This window comes from Gracilinanus agilis, chromosome 2, assembly GCF_016433145.1.
Source record: "Gracilinanus agilis isolate LMUSP501 chromosome 2, AgileGrace, whole genome shotgun sequence".
Lineage (NCBI taxonomy): Eukaryota > Metazoa > Chordata > Mammalia > Didelphimorphia > Didelphidae > Gracilinanus > Gracilinanus agilis.
Window position 1 is genome coordinate 218,461,640 of NC_058131.1, and position 20,248 is coordinate 218,481,887.

Consider the following 20,248-nt stretch of genomic DNA (forward strand, 5'->3'; position numbering starts at 1 on the left):
AACTACTAACTTATGGCTTCCCCTTAGATTTAGAGATATAAAATGACTGCCAAAGATCTATCAAAATATAATTTTACTCTATTACTTGAAAATTTTTATTTAAATAGCAGCCAAACCTGAGAGGTTAGCATGACACAAGAGTTTATAAAGGGCATGCTTTGGATACAGGAAGACCTAAGATCATAGGTTAAGAGCTGGAAAGAAACTTTAACATCATCTGATCCAAATGATTTTTCCAAGTCATACTACTAGTAAGTATCAGAGGTGGGATTTGGTCCTCTGACTCTGAAACCAGTGCTTTTCCAATTGAAACACTAAGTCCTACTTTTGACACACATGTGCTCTGTGATCAGGAGTAAGTTACTTAATCTTTCAGTGCTTGCAGGCAACCAAGGCTACAAATTACATATTAGATATGTTAAGTATAGAATGAGCTCCTATACTGATAAAAACATTGTCCCCAAACCCAAAATAGTCTAAGCAGAGATTATTGTCATGTAATTTTCCATCCTTCTCTCCCATTTCTAAAAATTCATCATTTCATTCACTATTATCTCAAACTATATTCTATTCCTCCGGCTTTCACCTGCTGACTCCTAGAAAAAAACTGTCTATACTTGTTGCCAGTATTTTCTTATTTCAAAGTCACTTTTCAAATCTGTTGATCTGGCCACTGAATTCATCATTCAGCTGAAATTGCTTTCTTCAAAGTTACTAATGGCAAATTAATTCCTAAATCTTTTGCCTTTTCCTCAATTCTCATCCTTGACATCTCTAGAGTATTTGATACTATTGGCCACTATGTCATCCTAAACACTGTCTCCCCAATTGGGTTTTCAGAACAGTGTTCCCAGTTTTGCTCTTACCTGTCTTGGCTACTCCTTCATCCATACCTTAATGCCAATGGTTGAAGGTGTATTCTCCAACTGTATAACTGGATCTTCTCAATCTATGCCCTCTTTCTTGGTTATCTCATCAGCTTCCAGTTCAATCATAAGGTCTATGTAGAAGACACCCAGTTCTATATATCCAGTCACAATTTCTCCTGAACTACATTACCAATTACTATTCAGTATCTTTTTTTAAAAACCCTGTCTGCTTTAGAATCAATACCAAGTATTGGTTCCAGCAAACGAGGGATTAAGGATCAGCCAATTGGGGCTAAGTGACTTGCCCAGGTTCTCACAGGTGGGAACTATCAGAGGCCAGATTTGAATCAAGACCTCCCATTTCCAGGCCCTGCTCTCTATCCGCTAATCCTCTTAGCTGCCCCTATTCAGTATCTTTAACTGGATGTCCATAGATATCTCAAATTCAATAATTCCTCAATGGAACTTCATTTCCCAAACTTCCCCTCTTCTTAACATCTCCATTTCTGTTGAGGACTTCAGTATCCTTCATCACCCAGGTTTGCAACCTGCCATCCTAGACATTTTTTTGTTGCAGTCTTGTCAAGTTTATCTCCACAGTATATCTCATGTCCATCCCCTTCTCTCCAAGCAGGCTAACTCCAATTTCCTGGTTTATTAGCACAGCCTCCTAATTGGTCTCCCAGCCTTTCCTCTCCAATCCATTCTGCACAAAGCTACAAAATTGATATTTCTGAAGCTCAGGTCTGACTGAATTACTTTTCCACTCAAAAAAGTGGCTCCTCCTTGCCTCTAGGTAATATAAATCTCTCTTTGGCCATTCAAGACTACCACAGTCTGACTTTTCCTCCCTTTCCAAATTTATTTAACATTATCATCCTTCACAAATTCTACATTTTTGTTAAATTGGGCCTCTTTGCTGCTTTCTAAACATGACAATTCATCTCCTATTTCCATGCTTTTGCAGACTATCCCTCAAGCCTGGAGTGCATTTGTCCCTCATATCCACCTTTTAGAATTTCTAACTTCTTTCAAAATTCAGTCCAGTGTCTCCTCCTCCCAAAAAAATCTACCTGATTCCCCTGAGGTGCACTTTGTCCTCCTCTGGAAATTACTTTGTCTATATTTGTTTTAATTTTTTGTGCACATACCCTACTCCAACTCTCACTCCCTGTCCCCATACCCCTTGCATTTTTAGCTTCTTGAGGTTATGGGCTGTTTAGTTTTTGTCTATGGATCCCCAATTCCTAAGCAGTGTGCCTGGAAATACAGTCATACTTAATAAATGTTTATTGAACTGAACTTATTGTGCTAGCTGATGGGCACACAGAGACAAAATGAGAAAATCCTACCCTTAAGGAACTTAAAATTCTACTGGATGGATACAACATTTACACATATAAATACATACAAAATAGTATGAAGGGTTTGAGAGTACTAAAGATGAGAAGGATTCATAAAGGCTTCCTACAGGAAATGCCACACAGGCTGAGCCTTTAAATAAAACTAAAGATTGTAAAAGGTGAGGATGGGGTGAATTTCAGGAAAAGGGGACAAATTATGCAAAGATACTGAGGTGGAAGATAGAATGTATGGAATAACAGTAAGGTCAATTTGAGTAGAATAGAGTAAAAAACTTAGAGACAGAAGCTAGAGGCAGATTGTGAAGGTCTTTCGAAGTTATGCTAAAGAGTCTGTATTTTATCTTAGAGGCAATTGGGAAGCCATTTAAATGAGAATGATATAGCCTAATATTTATTTTCAGAAGATCATTTTCACATAAGCATGGAGTGCAGATTAGGGAGATGAATGGAAACAGTGAACCAATGAGAAGACAGTCACAATAGTTCAAGAAAAAGATGATGAAGGTCTAAAATAGGATGGAACTCATGCTACCAAGGAGAAGGGAAGAGATACATAAGATGCTATGAACTTAGAATTGACATAAGATGCTATGAACTTAGAATTGACANACATAAGATGCTATGAACTTAGAATTGACATAAGATGCTATGAACTTAGAATTGACAAGATTTGGCAGCTGAGTGGATAGAAATGGGAAGGGAAAGGAATAGGCATTTTTATAGTACCTACTCTTTGATGGACAGTGTGCTAAAAGCTTTGAAAAAATATTATCTTTGATTGTGGATGATGACCTAATCAAGGGAAGAGAGAAGGAGCAGTGTCAAATTCTACAGAGATAAAGGATTAAGGTTCAACAATTAAGACATCACTGGTAACCGTGAAAAAATGTATTATACAAATTATAATTTATCTAAGACAAAATGTTGCCGTCTGTTTTCCTGACAGTACCTTCTTTAATAATTCATTCAGCAAATATTTATTACTTGCTTTGTCAACACAAATGTGTGTTGGCTTATGGAATAAAATGATCTTTTCCATAAAATTATGTTTTTCAGTCATTTGAACCAGAGAATTTTAATTAAGATCATTGATTTATTTAGTTTTTCACATCTTTATTTATAAATTGTGGTTTGGCATACAGTGATTTGAATGAATTGCAAATGTGATAAAACATAAAATGAAGAGAAGTTCCAATTAAACCATTCATAGTTCATGCATGTTTCTGTGAATATCTAAATCTATGTCACATGAAAAGGAATCTGATGATATGAGCTTTAAATGGGCCTGATTTGTAAAACAATTTCATGTTCTCCCTATAAACTATATAAAGCACTTGGTACTTTGGTGATTCCCTCTTTGAGCCAAGATTAAAGAAGTTACAAGTTAAGTTACAAAATCAAGGGTTGGACAGGTGGGGAAACTATGGCAGCCCCTACTTAGTAGAACACATACCAGAAGTGGTTATTGCACAACCCTCTCCATTTTAGGCCATTTAGGGCAATACCATAGGGGCCCAATGCTGGAGCCAAACCAACCTGCATATGCTCTCATATGGGTAGAAAAATATGTTTGATTTTCTGAGAGAGAAGAATCCAGTTCATCAAGAAAGCAAGTGTTGCTTTCTCAGTGGAATCTTATTGAAATGTGGAGCATAAGACAAAGGACTTATGTCTACTCCAAATAAAAATTATTTCTCTCTAATTGTAAAATAATTTTTTGCTTTATGGGGTATACAAGTAAGCAATGATGAAAGTGGTGCATCTGCAATACCTGAAATAAAAAAGAAGAAAGCTAAAGTGATTGTGAGCCAAAGTTTTCACTTGGCCTTAAAAGACAAAGATCTTTAGGCAGATCAAAGAACCTCTCGTTCACATTACAAATTCATATTATTAATAACTGCAAGAATATTTTTAAAAATAGTATAACTTCAGGATATCAGATAGGAGCAATGAGAAAGCCTATAGAGATTAATGGTCAGGAAAATTACCTTGCAATATTAGAATAAAATAAACTTAAATTTTGTTATAGAAGCTAAATACTTACCAGCGGGTGCTAGAGATTTCAATGCTTCCAAAAGATGTGGACTAGAGAATTTAACCAGGCATCTGAAGGGTTCTTCCCTTTCAGCCAAGATGCCTTTTTTAGAGTCAGTTTTGAATTTGGTTTCAAGCTGTGAAAAAAGAGGTAAATATCTGAGCACATTTAAAAAAGACTATTATAAACAGGTCAAGAGAGTGATTAGATCAAGAGCTGGCCTCAGTTAGAAAAATTTATTAGATTCAAATCTTGCCTCTGATATGACTTGCTATGTGATCTTAAGCAGATAACTCTGTGTCTCAAGCTCACTACAAAGCAGGTGCCAATCTGCAGTGGTAGAGTTTCTTATACCAATATATAATCATAGGTTGAGAACTAAATAACAACTGAACATTTACATCTTTTTATCTCATTTTATTTTTTCTGAATTTCATGTAAAAATTTTTTTAACTTTTAAAATGTTTTCTAAAATTTGGAGTTCCAAATTCTCTCTCTCTGTCCCACCCCTTATCTCACTTTGAGATGTCAAGCAATTTGATAGGGTTTATACATGTGAAGTCATGTAAAACATATTTCCTTATTAGCTACATTGAAAAAGAAAATAGACCAAAACCTTCCAGAGAAAAATAAAGTTTAAAAAAGTATGCTTTGATGTGTATTCAAACTCCATCAATTCTTTCCAGATGGATAGCATTTTTCATTGTATACCCTTCAGAATTGTCTTGGATTGATCAGAATAATTAAGTAATTCATAATTGATCATCATATAATATTGATGTTACTGTAAACAATGTTTTCCTGGTTCTGTTCACTTTACTTAAGATCAGTTCATCAAAGTCTTCTTAGGTTTTTCTGAAACCATCCTCCTGGTCATTCGTTATAGCACAATTTTAGAATATTTACATTCTTAATGAAAAGATGCCATTTTAATGTAAAAAATCCTATGTTTTGCTAATTAACTCATGTTATTCAATAAGCATATATTTGTATACTGTTTTTTTGAACATTAAAAATGTCTAAATATGAGTTACTTAATAGAAATATTGGAAAAGTTGTATTGTCATCTTGTTTCACATCTCTCCATCTTGTCCACCAGGATAATTTGAGGGACTATATTAAGTGCCTTGCTGAAATCTATGTGCATGTAGCACCAGAATATACTCAGTTTTGACTGTGAGCCAATCATTGTCCTCAGGCAGATTGGCACAATTTTGGGGTTTTTTAATCCAAGCTGGGATAATGTAATGGATCTAATGTATGCCTTATTCACTGAGTGAGAAAGACAGGAAATTTTTGAGGCCACCAATAACTCTCAGAAAAAGGATGGGAAGCATTGGCCATTAATGGGCCCACAATGGGACCCCAACAATCCTGAGGACTATAAGAGGTTCCGTGATGCTAGAGAAGCTGTTAAAAGGAATGAGAAATAGCTCTACTCAACCAGAAAGCTGGCATAAATTTGAATATGTTACTCAAGAAGAAAATGAGCATCCCAACCAGTTTTGTGATCAAGTGTACATGGTGGCTAAAGATATGCAGGTTTAGATCCCATTAAACCCACTGATGCTCACATCATATGGCACCATTTTGGGAACCACTCCTCCCCCAAAATAATAGAATACTTTTACAAGTATTGTCCAGATTGGGCTATTATGAATATGTAACAGTTGAAACAGATAGCTCCATATATTTTTAAAGGGTGTGAGAGAGAGGAAAAGGAAGAAGCTGAAAAGGAGAAATTGGAAAAAGTTAAACAGGACAGAGAGACATCTATCTTGAGTCCTATTTAACACCTGCAGTTGAAGAACTCATAGCTCCCTTACAAGAAGTCACTAAGATTCTAACGCAAAGAATCAATACATTATTTTTTCTGTGGCAGGCCAAGTCATATAGCAATAAATTGTAGAAGGAAAAATAAGGAGTTTGGAAATATAAACTGGAACAATTATAGAGATTCCAGAAGGACTTGTGCTTCTCATGATGCCAAACATGGCACCCAGTGATGTGGCTGTGTGCCTTTTCTTTCTTCAACCCACTTTTCACTATTTAATAAATAATTATAAATTAATAAACAGTATCCAGATAATTTTGACCTTAACTCTAGGGAGTTTTAGTGGATTGCCAACTCAATATGAATCAATACCATGCTTTACATTTCAATACTTCAAGGATATATACTTTATGGAAGGCAGTTATTCCCTCTCCTGACAAAGATCACAACTACTCTGAAACTTAAGTAGATGGTCTTTCAGAATTGTAATGTCTAAAAAATTCATCACTCCCATCAATTTGGTGATGAAACTCTCTAAACTTAACTTGGCCAGTCCTTAAACAACACATATTCAGTCCACTAATTCTATTCTGCTTATCTCTAACAGGTAGAACTAAGCATTAAGAGTAAATGTTACCAAAAAATCCAGAGCCAGATGGATTCACAAGTGAATTCTGTCAAACATTTAAAGGACAATTAATCCCAATATTATACAAACTATTAGGCAAAATAAACAAAGGAGTCCTATCAAATTCTTTTTATGACACAAATATGGTACTGATACTTGAGCCAGGAAGACCAAAAACAGAGAAAAAATTATAAACCAATCTCCTTAATGAACATAGATGTAAAAATCTTAAATAAAATACTAGCAAAGAGACTTCAGCAATATATCATGAGGATTATTCATTATTACTGGGTGGGATTTATTCCAGGAATGTGAGGCTGGTTTAATATTAGGAAAATTATCAACATAATTGACCATATCAATAATCAAACTAATAGAAATCACATGATTATATCAATAGATGAAGAAAAAGCCTCTGACAAAATACAACACCCATTCCTACTGAAAACACTAGAAAGCATAGGAATAAAAGGGCCTTTCCTTAAAATAAAAAGTAGTATTTATTTAAAACCATCAGAAGTGTCATCTGAAATGGGCATAAGTTAGAGGCCTTCCCAATAAGATAAGGAGTGAAGCAAGGATGTCCATTATCACCATATTATTTAATACTGTACTAGAAATGTTAGCTTTAGCAATAAGGGAAGAAAAAGAAATAGAAGGAAAAGGAAACTAAACTATCATTCTTTGAGGATGATATGATGGTATACTTAGAGGATCCTAGAAAAACAACTAAAAACTAGTTGAAATAATAACTTTAGCAAAATTGCAGACACAAAATAAACCCACATAAATCATCAGCATTTCTCTATATTTCCAACAAAATTCAACAGCAAGAGTTAGAAAGAGAAACTTCTTTTAAAATCACTCTAGTCTAGACAATATAAAATACTTGAGAATCTATTTGCCAAAACACATACAAGAATTATATGAACACAATTATAAAATACTTTTAACTCAAATAAAGTTAGCTCTAAACAATTGGTAAAACATTAATTGCTCATGGGTAGGCTGAGTTAATGTAATAAAAATGACAATTCTACCTAAATTAATTTACTTATTTAGTGCCATACCAATTAAACTACCAAAAAACTATTTTATAGAACTAGAAAAAAATAATAACAAAATTCATCTGGAAGAACCAGAGGTCAAGAATATCAAGGGAACTAAAGGAAAAAAAAAGTGAAGGATGGTGGTCTAGCAGTACCAGGTCTTAAATGGTATTATAAAACGGTAATCATCAAAACAATGTGGTACTGGCTAAGAAATAGAAGGGTGAATCATTGGAATAGATGGAGTAAATTACTTCAGCAATCTAGTGTTTGATAAATCCAAAAATCCCAGCTTTTGGGGATTCACTATCTGACAAAAACTTCTAGGAAAATCAAAATCAGTATGGTAAAAATTAGGTTTAGATCAATATCTCACACCCTATACCAAGATAAGGTTAAAATGGGTATATGATTTAAAATAAGGAGGGATATTATAAGTAAATTATAGTTTACCTGTCAGATCTATGGAGAAGGGAAGAATTTATGGCCAAATAAAAGAGAATATCACAAAATATAAAATAAATCATTTAAATTATGTTAAATTTAAAAGGTTTTGTACAAACAAAACCAATACAACTAAGATTAGAAGGGAAACAGTAAACTGAGAAAAATTTTTATAACTAATTTCTCTGATAAAGGTCTCAATTCTCAAATATGTAAAGAACTAAGTAACATTTATAAAAATCCAAGTCATTTCCCAATTGACAAATGGTGAAAGGATGTAAATAAGCTGTTTTCAGATGAAGAAACCAAAGCTATTAATAATGATATGAAAAAATGTTAAATCCCTCTTGATTAAAGAAATGCAAATTAAAATAACTCTGATGTACCACCTCATACCTATCAGATTGGCCAACATGACAGTAAAGGAAAATGATAAATGTTGGAGAGGATGTGGCAAAATTGGGACATTAATTCACTGCTGGTGGAGTTGTGAATTGATCCAACCATTCTGGAGGGAAATTTGAAATTATGCACAAAGGGCTATAAAAGAATGCATACTTTTAGATTGAGCAATACCACTACTAGGTCTGTATCCCAAAGAGATTTTTTTAAAAATGGGAAAGGACCTCTTACTACAAAAATATTTATAGTTGCTCTTTTTGTGGTGGCAAAGCATTGGAAACTAAAGGGATGTCCCTCAATTGGGGATTGGCTGAATAAATTGTGGTACATGAATGATGCTATAATGAATGATGAACAGGATGATTTCAGAAAGAGCTGGAAAGACCCACATGAACTGATAAGGAATGAAATAAACAGAACCAGGAGAACATTATACACAGTAACAGAAATACTGTGGAATGATCAAATGTGATAGACTTTGCTACTAACAACAATACAATAATACAGGACAATCTTTAGCGACTTATGAAAAAGAACACTATCCACTTCCAGAGAAAGAACTATTGGAGTAGGAATACAGATGAAAACATATGATTTGTCACTTGTTTATTTGGGTATATGATTTGGGGTTTTGGTTTTATAAGATTATTCACTTACGAAAATGAATAATAAGGAAATGTTTTGCAAGATAATACATGTATATAATCCAGATTGAATTTCTTGTCAGCTTCGGGAGAGGAGAAGGAAGAAGGGAGGGAAACAATATGGATTATATAACTTCAGAAAACTTATGCGGAAATTTATTATTAAAATAAAAAAAGAAAAAAGAAAAAAATAGTTGTGGCTAAGAGGAAGGAAAAATTTTGCTAATAATTAGGAATGTTCAAAAGTGGAATAAACTGTCTCATGAGGTAGTGGGCTCCACATTTCTGGAAGCTAGATGATCACTTTTCCAGAAGGGTTACTGTTCAGAATTTCAATAAACTAGATTTCCTCTAATATCCCTTCTCACTTGGGAGATTCTGAAGTACTGGTGACAGCTCAAAGACAATCAACTAATTAACATATACATTATATGGTGAATATGTAAGGCAAGCCAAAAAGGATAGGTAGTTGGGAATGAATTAGTAGAGGAATTAAAATAAGTTCTTTGGAATAGAAGAATAACTATGAAAAGAATTCGGACCCAATAAAAGAAAAAGAGGCAGAAGGTCTGTTTTAGGTCTGTCACTGTTATTTACTACATGGTCTTTAAATTCCTTATTTTCACACTAAAGGGTTCTAGACTAGATTACCGTTAATGTTCTAGCCCTAAAGATTTTTTGATTGTTTGGAATAAAAACTATTATAATACGGATTTCAAATTGCTATTGCAAAACTGGCATCTGGGCTTTAATTTAACCAGCTGTTTTATACCATGTTTCTAAAAGCAGACATGGCTAGTGGTAGGGTCTATAGAAAAGGCTCTTTCTTTGTAGAAAAGTTTTCTAAAAAGATCTGAGGGATTTAATGGTAAATGCAGTATTAATCGATAATATGATGTGAAAATCTAGTCTACATTAAGGAAGGGATGATGTCAAGAACTATTTTAGTAATAGTCCTGCTAGTCTCTGTCCTGGTGCTACTATGTTTAATTCTGGGTGCTATATTTTAGAAAAGATATTGATAAGGTTGGGGGCATTCAGAGAAAGTTAACCAGGATGGTGAGATAATGAGTTTAGCTTAAGAAACTGAAGAAGTTAAGACAGGAGAAGAAAAGAAAGAAAAGAAAGAGAAGGAAAAGAGAAAGGAAAGGAAAGGAAAGGAAAGGAAAAGAAAGGAAAGGAAAGGAAAGGAAAGGAAAGGAAGGAAGGAAGGAAGGAAGGAAGGAAGGAAGGAAGGAAGGAAGGAAGGAAGAAAACAGGTATGTACAGACCTACTAGGAGGAAGAGTTTCCTAACAATAAAAACTATTTGAAAATAGAATGGACTGCCTTGAGAAATAGTGAGCTCCCCCACACTTCAGTTGTTCAAGCAAAGGCTGGATGACCACTTACTCGTTGAGAATGTTGTATGCCGGATTTTTGTTCATATGTGGGTTGGACCAGATGGCTTCTGAGATTCTTTCCAACTGCAATTTTGGGATTAACTAGCCCAAGCTTGGATAGAACTTTGATCATACTCTAAGCAATTGAGTCAAATGGTCAGGAACGTATAACTTATGGAATCTTTTCAAATATTATTCTGGAAAAAGTATAGGTCACCACCAGTATTAGCTTAGAGTTTACTTAAGTACATATGTTAACATTGGTGAGTAAAAATCAAATACCAAATATATGTATTCTTTAAACCCTTACCTTCAGTCTTAGAATTAATATTGTATATTGGTTCTAAGGCAGAAGAATGGTAATGGCTAGGCATGGAGGGAGGGGGAGATTAAAAGGCTTAAAAGCTTGCCCAGGGTCACACAGCTGAGAATTGTCTGAGGCCAGATTTGAACTGTCTCTAGGCCTGACTCTCAATCCACTGAGCCTCCTAGTTGCCCCCCAAATAGACTTTCTATTTGATAACAATAGAACTCATTCACGAGCACAAAATAAGTTCTCTTATGATTACATGCGTTTTATAAAAATGTTCAGATCAAGTGAGAAAAAGAGCTGTTCAGTTATTCAGTCTTGTCTGACTCTTCCAGATTCCCTGAACCATGCTTTCCATAGTTTTCTTGACAAGGATGCATGGAATGGTTTGCCATTTCTTTTTCTAGTGGATTAAGGCAAACAGAGTTAAATGACTTGCCCAGGGTCACACAGCTATTAAGTGTCTGAGGCCAGATTTGAACTTGGTTACTCCTGACTCGAGGGCGTTCTAACCACCGAGCCATCTAGCTGCCCCCATCCATTTATTAGTGTTGTACTAAAATACTTCAGTGTTTAAGTTGATATTACAGGCGATCTCTACCTTATACTGTGCAAATTCTAGTCTTGGTTGGATATAATCCCCAAAAGTTTCCTGAGTCACTCTTTGGATTCTTTCCTTTTCTTTTATGTTTTCATGAATGATCCTTGGATCCACTGCAGACATAGGAGAAAAAAAGAAACTATTTAAAATTTCTGAGTTATCAGAAATACATTTTTTCCTCTAGAATAGTTTTTAAAAGACGAAAAAATTTTAATAGCTTCAAAATGTATTAATTGCCAACTACATACACCACACAATTAGAAAGAAGTTCAAAGAGAGAGTGCTATGGTATAGTAGAAAGATGTTGCAATATGGAGACAAAACATCTGCATTCAAACTTGTCACCAATTTTGTGACTGGGCCTTTGTGATTTAGTATCCTTATCTGCAAAATGAAAATAATTATACTACTTACCAATTTGAAAATGTATAGGAATGGCTTTGTAAACATAAAACACAATGCAAATGTCAGCTTTGTTTGGTTTTGGCTTAGAGCTGTAGTTCATCTGTATGTAGAATTCCCAGTGAGGAAATTCCTTTCTGCTAGTGGAGAAGGCACCTCCTGTGTAACTTAGAGCCGGTGGGGCTAGTTAAGAAGTGACCCGATATATGTCAGAGGGAGCACTTGAACCTAGCTCCTTTGATTCTGAAATCAGACGCCTACTCACTCTATCATAACTACCCCTTGACTTAGTAAATTACAAGAAAAATAAGAAATAGTCCTTGTGCTCATGGAATTCACAATCCAGTAGGAGGAAAGGCACACATTTAAACAAATGTAATGTATTTTGACAATTATACAAGCTATCATAAATAACTAATGAAATTCCCTTAGCTCAGACTCCCTTCTTGGCACTCCCAAAGCATTGTGAGTCTCTCTTTTGTCACTTTAACTCACTATCTGGTTTCACAGTTATTTGTACAGAGTTCTTATTTCCTCCATGAAATAAAGCTCCACTAGGGTATGAATCCTGTCTTGTATATTGCTATGTACCATACAGCACCAAGCACAAGGCCCTGGGCTTAGAAGATGCTAAATAAATATTTGTTGAATGAGTGAATTCAGGGGCTGGAATCCCTGGTTCAGCTGTTCCCATCCACCCCACTCTGACGATTTGGTTCTTCCCTTTCACTTCCAGCTCTCGTTAGGTACAGAGTGCATTAATGTACTTTACTGCTAAAACACAGCTGTCAGACTGACATGGACTTCCCTTTAGGTAGTCACTTTAAAAAGTTGCTAATAAACAGAGAGCACATCATTTTCCCCCTTCTCAAATGCTAGCTTTGTCTCACAAACCACTTAATGCATAAAGACAGATTAATCAGTATACTCCTTGCTCTGCCATCTGATTTCTCCTCTTTGGAAATGCACAGCAACATAATTAGCTTTCCTTTCTCTCTAAGCCCTTGAACTAAAATGTAACAACAGATAGTTACACTCAAAAGAAGGAACAAATTTCTGGAATGAATGACCGTCCAAAAATGACAGGGTAATAACCATAAGTAGCATGCTCCCTGTCACACCAAGCAGCAGAAGCTACCTACCATTAGTGATGCTGAGGAGACAATAGAAAGAATCAATTATGACAACTAGAGTTATTTTTTAAAATACAGTGATGTTCCTTGATAGGGAGTAAGCTTTCTAAGAAAAATCTGAACAGAACATAAGACTGTCATGTTAAGAAAATTCTAATACTTTAAATGAAGAAAAATTATTTATATATGGAAAATAATTCAATGTGGGAAGTTGTACATCTACTCAAATGACAAAGGATAGCATTCCAACTTTCAAATACTGGATTTTTCATATATGAAATACTGTGCCAAAAGCACATATCGATTATTTAGTCTCAGATTCAAAAAGAATCTAAGTACTAAGATTTCATAATGATAGGTGAGGAAAAATTCAAAATGTCTTTGATTTACATATATTCCATTTTATTCCAATAAGTTCAAATTCAACCTGAGATACTCAGGTATGTGACTAGGCACTTAATTGCTGCTTGTCTCAGTTTCCTCAACTAAAAAATGGGAATAATAATAGTTTTTACCTCCCAGGATTCTTGGGAGGAAAAAATAAGATAATATTTGTAAAGCGCATTGTAAAACTTAAAAGTGCTATATAAATGCTGGCTTTTTGGTGTACATTTCTTTCAGTTGTGTCTGACTTTTTGTGACCCTATTTGGGTTTTTCTCGGCAAAGATACTTGAGTAGTTTGTCATTTTCTTCTCCAGCTCTATTCAGACATTTGCTGGAGCACTGACAAAAACAGAGAGGACAAAAACACCTTGAATTACTTGTCATTATTTTATCTTTCAAAAGGTGGAAGAACCAACAAAGGGAAATTTTATTCTAGATTTAATTTTCACTAACAGGGAAGAACTGATGGTTGAGGTGAGATGGGTTCATGGTGGGGGGGAAGGGAGGGAAATGACCACTTCTTCAATGAATTTATTAAAGAGAAGGGGAGGAAATCTGGACAAAATCTAAGACAAATTAGATTTTGGTTAAGTAAATTTCAAAGTTTCTAGAGGAAACACGGTATGTATACATTTTTCACAGACTCCTTTTAGTTCAACTGGAAATATTAAGAAATGAATATTTCTCCAGCCTAAAATACTTTACCTTTAAGAAAGTATGTAAAAAGGTCAAGAACAAAAGCTAAGATCTAAGAAAATAGATTAAGGTTGGTAACTAAATTTAAGGGAAAAATTAGTACATGTTCTAATTAAGATCCCTGCCATCCTCACTCCAAGAAATGATTGGTACTATGACCTACCCATAAGTAGTACTCTCTTTTCCTTTCAGGCATTACTTGTGCCATCAGAATTCCTTTCCACCCAAAAGGGATTAAGTTGTTCAGCAATTTCAATCCTTCCAATCAAGAAAGGAAGGAGAAGTTTTAGTATATTAAATGACTACTGTTCTATTAGATAAAGATTTTACTTTCCTTTAGTTAAGGATTTTAATATATTGTGACTATTTTCTTGTTCAAAATTTCTACTAAATCTTGAATCGCCTCAAATTGCTAAATGATACAGTAGAGTACAAGGCCTAGAGTCTGGAAGACTCATCTTTATGAGTTAAAATCTCTGTAACCCTAGACAAGTCACTTAACCCTATTTGCTTCAGTTTTCTCATCTATAAAATGAGCTAGGGAAAGAAAGTAAACCATTCCAGTATCTTTGCTAAGAAAACCCCAAACGAGGTCATGAAAAGTTGGCCATAACTGAAAAAAAAGAACAACAACAAAAAGAGAGCTATATGAGAGTATTGGAGGGATGGGACTATCAATTTGGATATTCTGTAAACTGGAAATGGTTGATGTTATATTAATAAAACTTGTTTTTAGAAGAGTTGTGTCTAAATGTAGAGTGTGGTATTTTTTTCAACAATAGGTTAGAGTCCATGGACTAAAATACAAAGTCTAAGAGAAATGGGATATTTTCAAGAATGAAATGCTAAAGGCATTAGTGAAATAATTTCAATGACGAAATAAAGTAAAATTTGTCTGAAGAGACCAGTGTGGAAGCACCAAACAACTTAGATTTTAAAAAGAAATGCACAAAAGATGAGACCAAGGGCAGACAACAGAGGATAAAACAACAGTCCAATAAAAACAATAGATAGAATGCTAACGGTCAGAATTAGCTAAAGCTTACACAGGAAACTAAGAAGGCCAAAAACATGGTTTTTTTGCTTATTTCTGTTTTAGCTGCATTGAGGGAAAAAAAAGGAGAATCAGAAAAGACACAGAACTCTTGCTTAGAGTGGATTGGCTGATGCTAGCTGATAGTTGGCAGGGGGAAGGGACACTCAGTTTTTATTCTGTCTCTGTTTTATCAGTCATGGAGAATAGCTCTAGTACAGGAAAGAAAGAATAGAACTGACTGACCAGGAGGTGATACTTAAGCTAGGCAACCAATAGACAATGTAGTTGCCCTTGATTAATTATATACTCAATTCTGCTGTAACAAAATGCAGAAAATTGCACCACTTCACAGTAATTGACAAGCTGCAGTCTTTTCCACACCCACTTTCACAAGCAAATTTCAGATCTTTTTCAAGGTAAGGTGCCATATTTATTGTCTTTCTTTGCGTACTGTGGGAGCTGTGGGTGGAGAAGAGGATGTTCTGTACTCTACTCCCACCCTATCTGCACCAATAGCCAGAGTCAACTTTGCAACCCAGGCCCAATGAGAACCAGGGCTACAGACACTGCCAATTATTTAATTATAGTATTTATGTATTTCTTAGTCATTTAACACATACAATACATTATTTGGTTCCTGTATTTTTAACATGTCACTAACAAAGTTTTTAAATGCTATGCCTCTAACCCATTTATCACAGAAATCATGTGGTTTTTATTGTATGATTTTAAATAGCAAGGTAATTTTTTTAGAAAGGCATCTATCACCTTATAGCAAAATCAATGTATTCTCCTCCAGTACTAAAAGAAATAGCTGATGTGACAACTGAAGCAGTCAATGACACTTGGAAGATCATGGAAAATAATAGAGATAATAAAAGATTGGAGAAAGGCAAATGATGTTCCAATTAAAAAAAGTTAACTACAAACTATAGTCCAGTGAGCTTAATAATTTGCTAAAAAGATGGTTGGTTAATATCTAGAAAGGGAAGCAATGATTACAAAGAACTAGCATAGTTTCATCAAAAACAGATTATGTCAAATAAACCTCATTTCCTTTTGTGACCAGATTACAAAAACTATTTAAAGAGGGAATGTTATAAGTATAATTTACCTAGGATTTAGGAAAGCATATATAATTTCATACTATTCTTGTGGAAGAGATGGATTAAACATTAATAAAATTATATGGATATGGAAATGACTATTGGGCCAAACTCAGAGTAGTTGTGAGTATTTCGATATAAAAATGGCAGGAAGTATCCAATGGAGAACCATAGGGACCTGCGCTTAACTTTGTGTTGTGTAACATTTTTATCAAAGACTTAAAGACATAGGTTTGGTAGATGAAACAAAGCTGTGTGGGATAGCTAGCCCACAAGACGACATAGTCAGGATCCAAAAGGAACTTGACAGGTTAGAGTTTTGAACCAAATCTAATAATGAAGATGGAAGGCAAAAATTAGCTTGGGTAAAAAAATTAACCTCACAAGCTGGAGATAGGGGAGGACCTTAGTTCAAATCTGGCCTCAGACACTTCCTAGCTGTGTGACCCTGGGAAAGTCACTTACCCCAACTGCCTAGCCCTTATTGCTCTTCTGCCTTGGAACTGATATTCAGTATTGATTCTAAGACAGAAAAAAAGAAAGTTAAAAAAAAAAAGACATGGAGGGGGGCTTACTTGAGGGCTTAATATGAGTCAGTAGTGTGTAGACTGTGAGCTCCTTGACAGCAAAAACTGGATTTTTTGTTTTGTCTTTTTTGCTTTTGTATCTTAGTGCTTAGCCAGTGCCAGGCACATAGTAGGGACTGAATATATACTACCTGGCTGACTGATGTGGCAAACAAAAGCAGAATTATTATCTTAGGCCATATCATATTAGGGGAGGCACAAAAGCTTCTAGGAACAGGGCAATAGTAGTTCTACTGAACTCTGGCCTTGCTAGACCTTATCTGGATTACTGTAATCAGGTCTGGGATTATTTTTGAGAAAGATACTGCTAATGTGGCGAATGTGCAGTGGACAGCAAGCAGGAAAGTGAAGGGCTTTGAGTCTGTAGCCTATGAAAATAGGTTAAAAGGAAGTTGGCACATTTTGATTGGTTGGAGAAAAGAAAATGTGACGATGTGATCGATTTTAAGTATTGAAAAGACTAAATGTGCAGGAAAGATTAGACTTGTTCTACTTGGACTCAGAGAGCAGAGGCCAATTAAGGCATGATGTCAAGAAAAACCTCACAATTTGAGCTCTCCTGAGGTAGAATGGGCTCCACTATTCTACCTCCTTGGAGATTATCAAGCAAAGGCTTCATGACCATTTGTCAGATATCTTACAATGGGGATCTCTTTTATGTATAGGTAAGACTATATGACTGCTAAAATAATTTCCATCTCTCTAGGAAAATAAGATTCTGACAAATTCTGTTAGAGCTACAGTTAGCCTCCCTTCTTCAGCAAAAATTCAATTTTCATCATTCTGAAAGCATTGCCTACAAAGTATGTTGATGAACAGTACTGAAGTAAGATCTCATATTATTTTAATAAGTAAGATAAAAATATTAATAGAAACTTTAAAAACAATAAAATAAATAGCCAGCTTATTACAAAGAGAAACATTAAATTGATTACCTAGTTCAGTCTCAAAGTTTCTTTCCTGTAAAGGTGTAAGGTAGCAAGTTTCAAAGTCCTAGAGAAAGAAAGAAATTTAATGTTAGTGCTTCTGTCAGTCTATTTTTGAAAATATTTTGGAGTTCTGTAATTTGTCTAGCCACAGAAATTATCAGAATTTCCCATTTCTCCTATCAAAAAAGATTTGATTATATTGTTTTACTTTTTTCATTGTATTTTTATGATTAATATGTCCCTCCCTCTAAATCCATGAGCAAAAAAATCAAAGCAAAATCCCTAAATCCAGAATTAGATCCATCAATATTAGTGGTATATAAATTTCCATATTAATCATGTTCAAAATATGTCTTTCCACATTTTAAGTCCACCACTCTCTATAGCAGTAAGTAGCATGTTTCATTTTCATTCTTTTGGACTTGGAAATTATCATCATGTTGATTAGAATTCTTCAGTCTTTCAAAGTTGTTTTTTAATATAGTTATATCAAAGATTGTTCTCCTAATTCTACTTGCTTCAATCTGCATCAAATCATGTGTTCCCAGTTTCCTCTAAAATTGCTCACTTTATCATTTCTTAAGGTACAATAACAATCCATTACATTACCACAGAGTTTAGTCATTCCTGAAAAGGCAACAGTGTGAAAGGGAGGGAGGGAGAGAAAGAGCGGTAGAATGAAAAGAAGGAGAAGGGAGGGAGAGGAGGAGAGGATAAAAGAGGGAGGGGGGAAGTGAAGGAAAGGGAAGGAAGGAAAAAAGGAAAGAAGGAATGAAGGAAAGAAGGGAAAGAGGGAGGAAGGAAGCGAAAGAAAGGATTAAGTATTTTCAGTGTTCCAGGTACTGTACTAAATACTTTAAAAATATTATCTCAATTAACCCTCACAACTACCTTGGGAGGTTGGTGCTAGCTATTATCACCTCTATTTTATAGATACGAAACTGAGGCAAGGTTAAGTGACTTTCCTAGTCACACAACTACTACCAAGTATCTTATCTGAGGTCAAATTTGAAACTGGTCTTCTGGACTCTAGGCCAGAACAAGGACAGTTTGTTCACTTTTTGGGCATAGTTCCAAATTGCTTTCCAGAATGGCCATACCAATTAATAATGCTGCCAATGGTATACACTAGTATTCTTGCCTTTCCACAGCCCCTACAGCTTTTGCTGCTTTCCTTTTTTGCCATCTTTGCAATTTGATAGGTACGAAGTGAAACTTCAAAGTTGCTTTAATTTTGCACTTGTAATTATTAGTGAATTAGAGCATTTAAAACATTATAATTGCTCATAGCTTAGATTTTCTCCCTTTAAAACTGCCTTTTCGAATCTTTTAACCATTTATCTATTAGGGATTGGCTTTAAAACATTAATTTATTTGGATATGAGACCTATATTTGAGAAACTTCTTATAAAGATTTTTTACAAGGTATTTATTTTCCTTCTAATTTATATTATGTTATACTATAAGACAATCGCAAGGGACTTATGGGAAAGAATGTTATCCACATTGAGAGAAAGAACTGTGGAAGTAGAAACAGAAGAAAAAGAAATGACTTATTTGTTTATATGGAGATATGATCGGGGGGATTAGGTTTTAAAAGATTGCTCTACTGCAAAAATGAATAATATGGAAATAGATATGTGATAAAATAAGTGATAACATTTGTATAGTCCAGTAGAAGGGCTTATTGGATCTGGGAGGAGGTGAGGAAAAAAAAGGGGGGGGGATGAAATATGTAAACATGGAAAAATATTTTAAAAAGAAAAAAATTATAATTTATGGTGTTAGGTATTTACTCAAAATAATCAACTATCCATTTTATCTTGTGATGTCTTCTATCATTTCTTTAGTCATTAACTCTTTCCATCTCTATAGATTTAAAAGGTTAATTTCTTCCTTGCTCCTCTACTATGTTTTTGATGTGATCTTTTATATCTAGGTCAAATATATATTTAAAGCTTATCTTGATATATGGTGATATAAAATGTTCTAAACCTAATTTCTGTCAGATTACTAATTTTCCCAGTAGTTTTTGTCAAGTGGCGTCACTGGATTTATCAGATATTATTCTTCTTTGCTTCTATCTGTGAGGTACCTAATATGTTCTAATTTCCCTCTCTATTTCTTACCCAGCACTATGTTGCTTTGAAGATTACAGCTTTATAGCTAAGTCTGATATGGCAACAGTAGTCCCTTTGCCTTCCCTCTTTTTTTCATTAATTACCTTGATATTTTGTTCCTCCATATGAATTCTGTTATGTTTTCTAGCTCTATGAAATGATCCTTTGATTGTATGACTGATGAGATATTAAATAAGTAAAATAACATGAGTAGAAAAGTCATTTCTATTTTGTTGGTTTGACTTACCCAGGAGCAATGAATGTTTCTCCAGTTACTGAATTCCAAGTCTATTTTTGCAAAGAATTGGATTCATGCACTTTTGGGGTGAACTTTGGTAGATATACTCTCAAAT

At 34.6% G+C, this 20,248-nt stretch overlaps 1 protein-coding gene across 3 annotated transcripts in view; it reads right to left on the reverse strand.

The window, feature by feature from the left end:
- Nucleotides 1-3,364: 3,364 nt before the first annotated feature.
- The window catches only part of CENPN (centromere protein N), a 35,301-nt gene continuing 18,417 nt past the window's right edge, over nt 3,365-20,248 (reverse strand). For all 3 annotated transcript variants that reach the window (XM_044660962.1, XM_044660963.1, XM_044660961.1), the window contains 5 exons: nt 17,782-17,839; nt 12,399-12,401; nt 11,502-11,614; nt 4,278-4,404; nt 3,365-4,004 (listed from right to left, as the gene is read on the reverse strand). In XM_044660962.1, the coding sequence (XP_044516897.1) occupies nt 3,922-4,004; nt 4,278-4,404; nt 11,502-11,614; nt 12,399-12,401; nt 17,782-17,839 (384 nt within the window). In that variant the 3' untranslated portion in view covers nt 3,365-3,921. The remainder of the gene's footprint in view (nt 4,005-4,277; nt 4,405-11,501; nt 11,615-12,398; nt 12,402-17,781; nt 17,840-20,248) is intronic.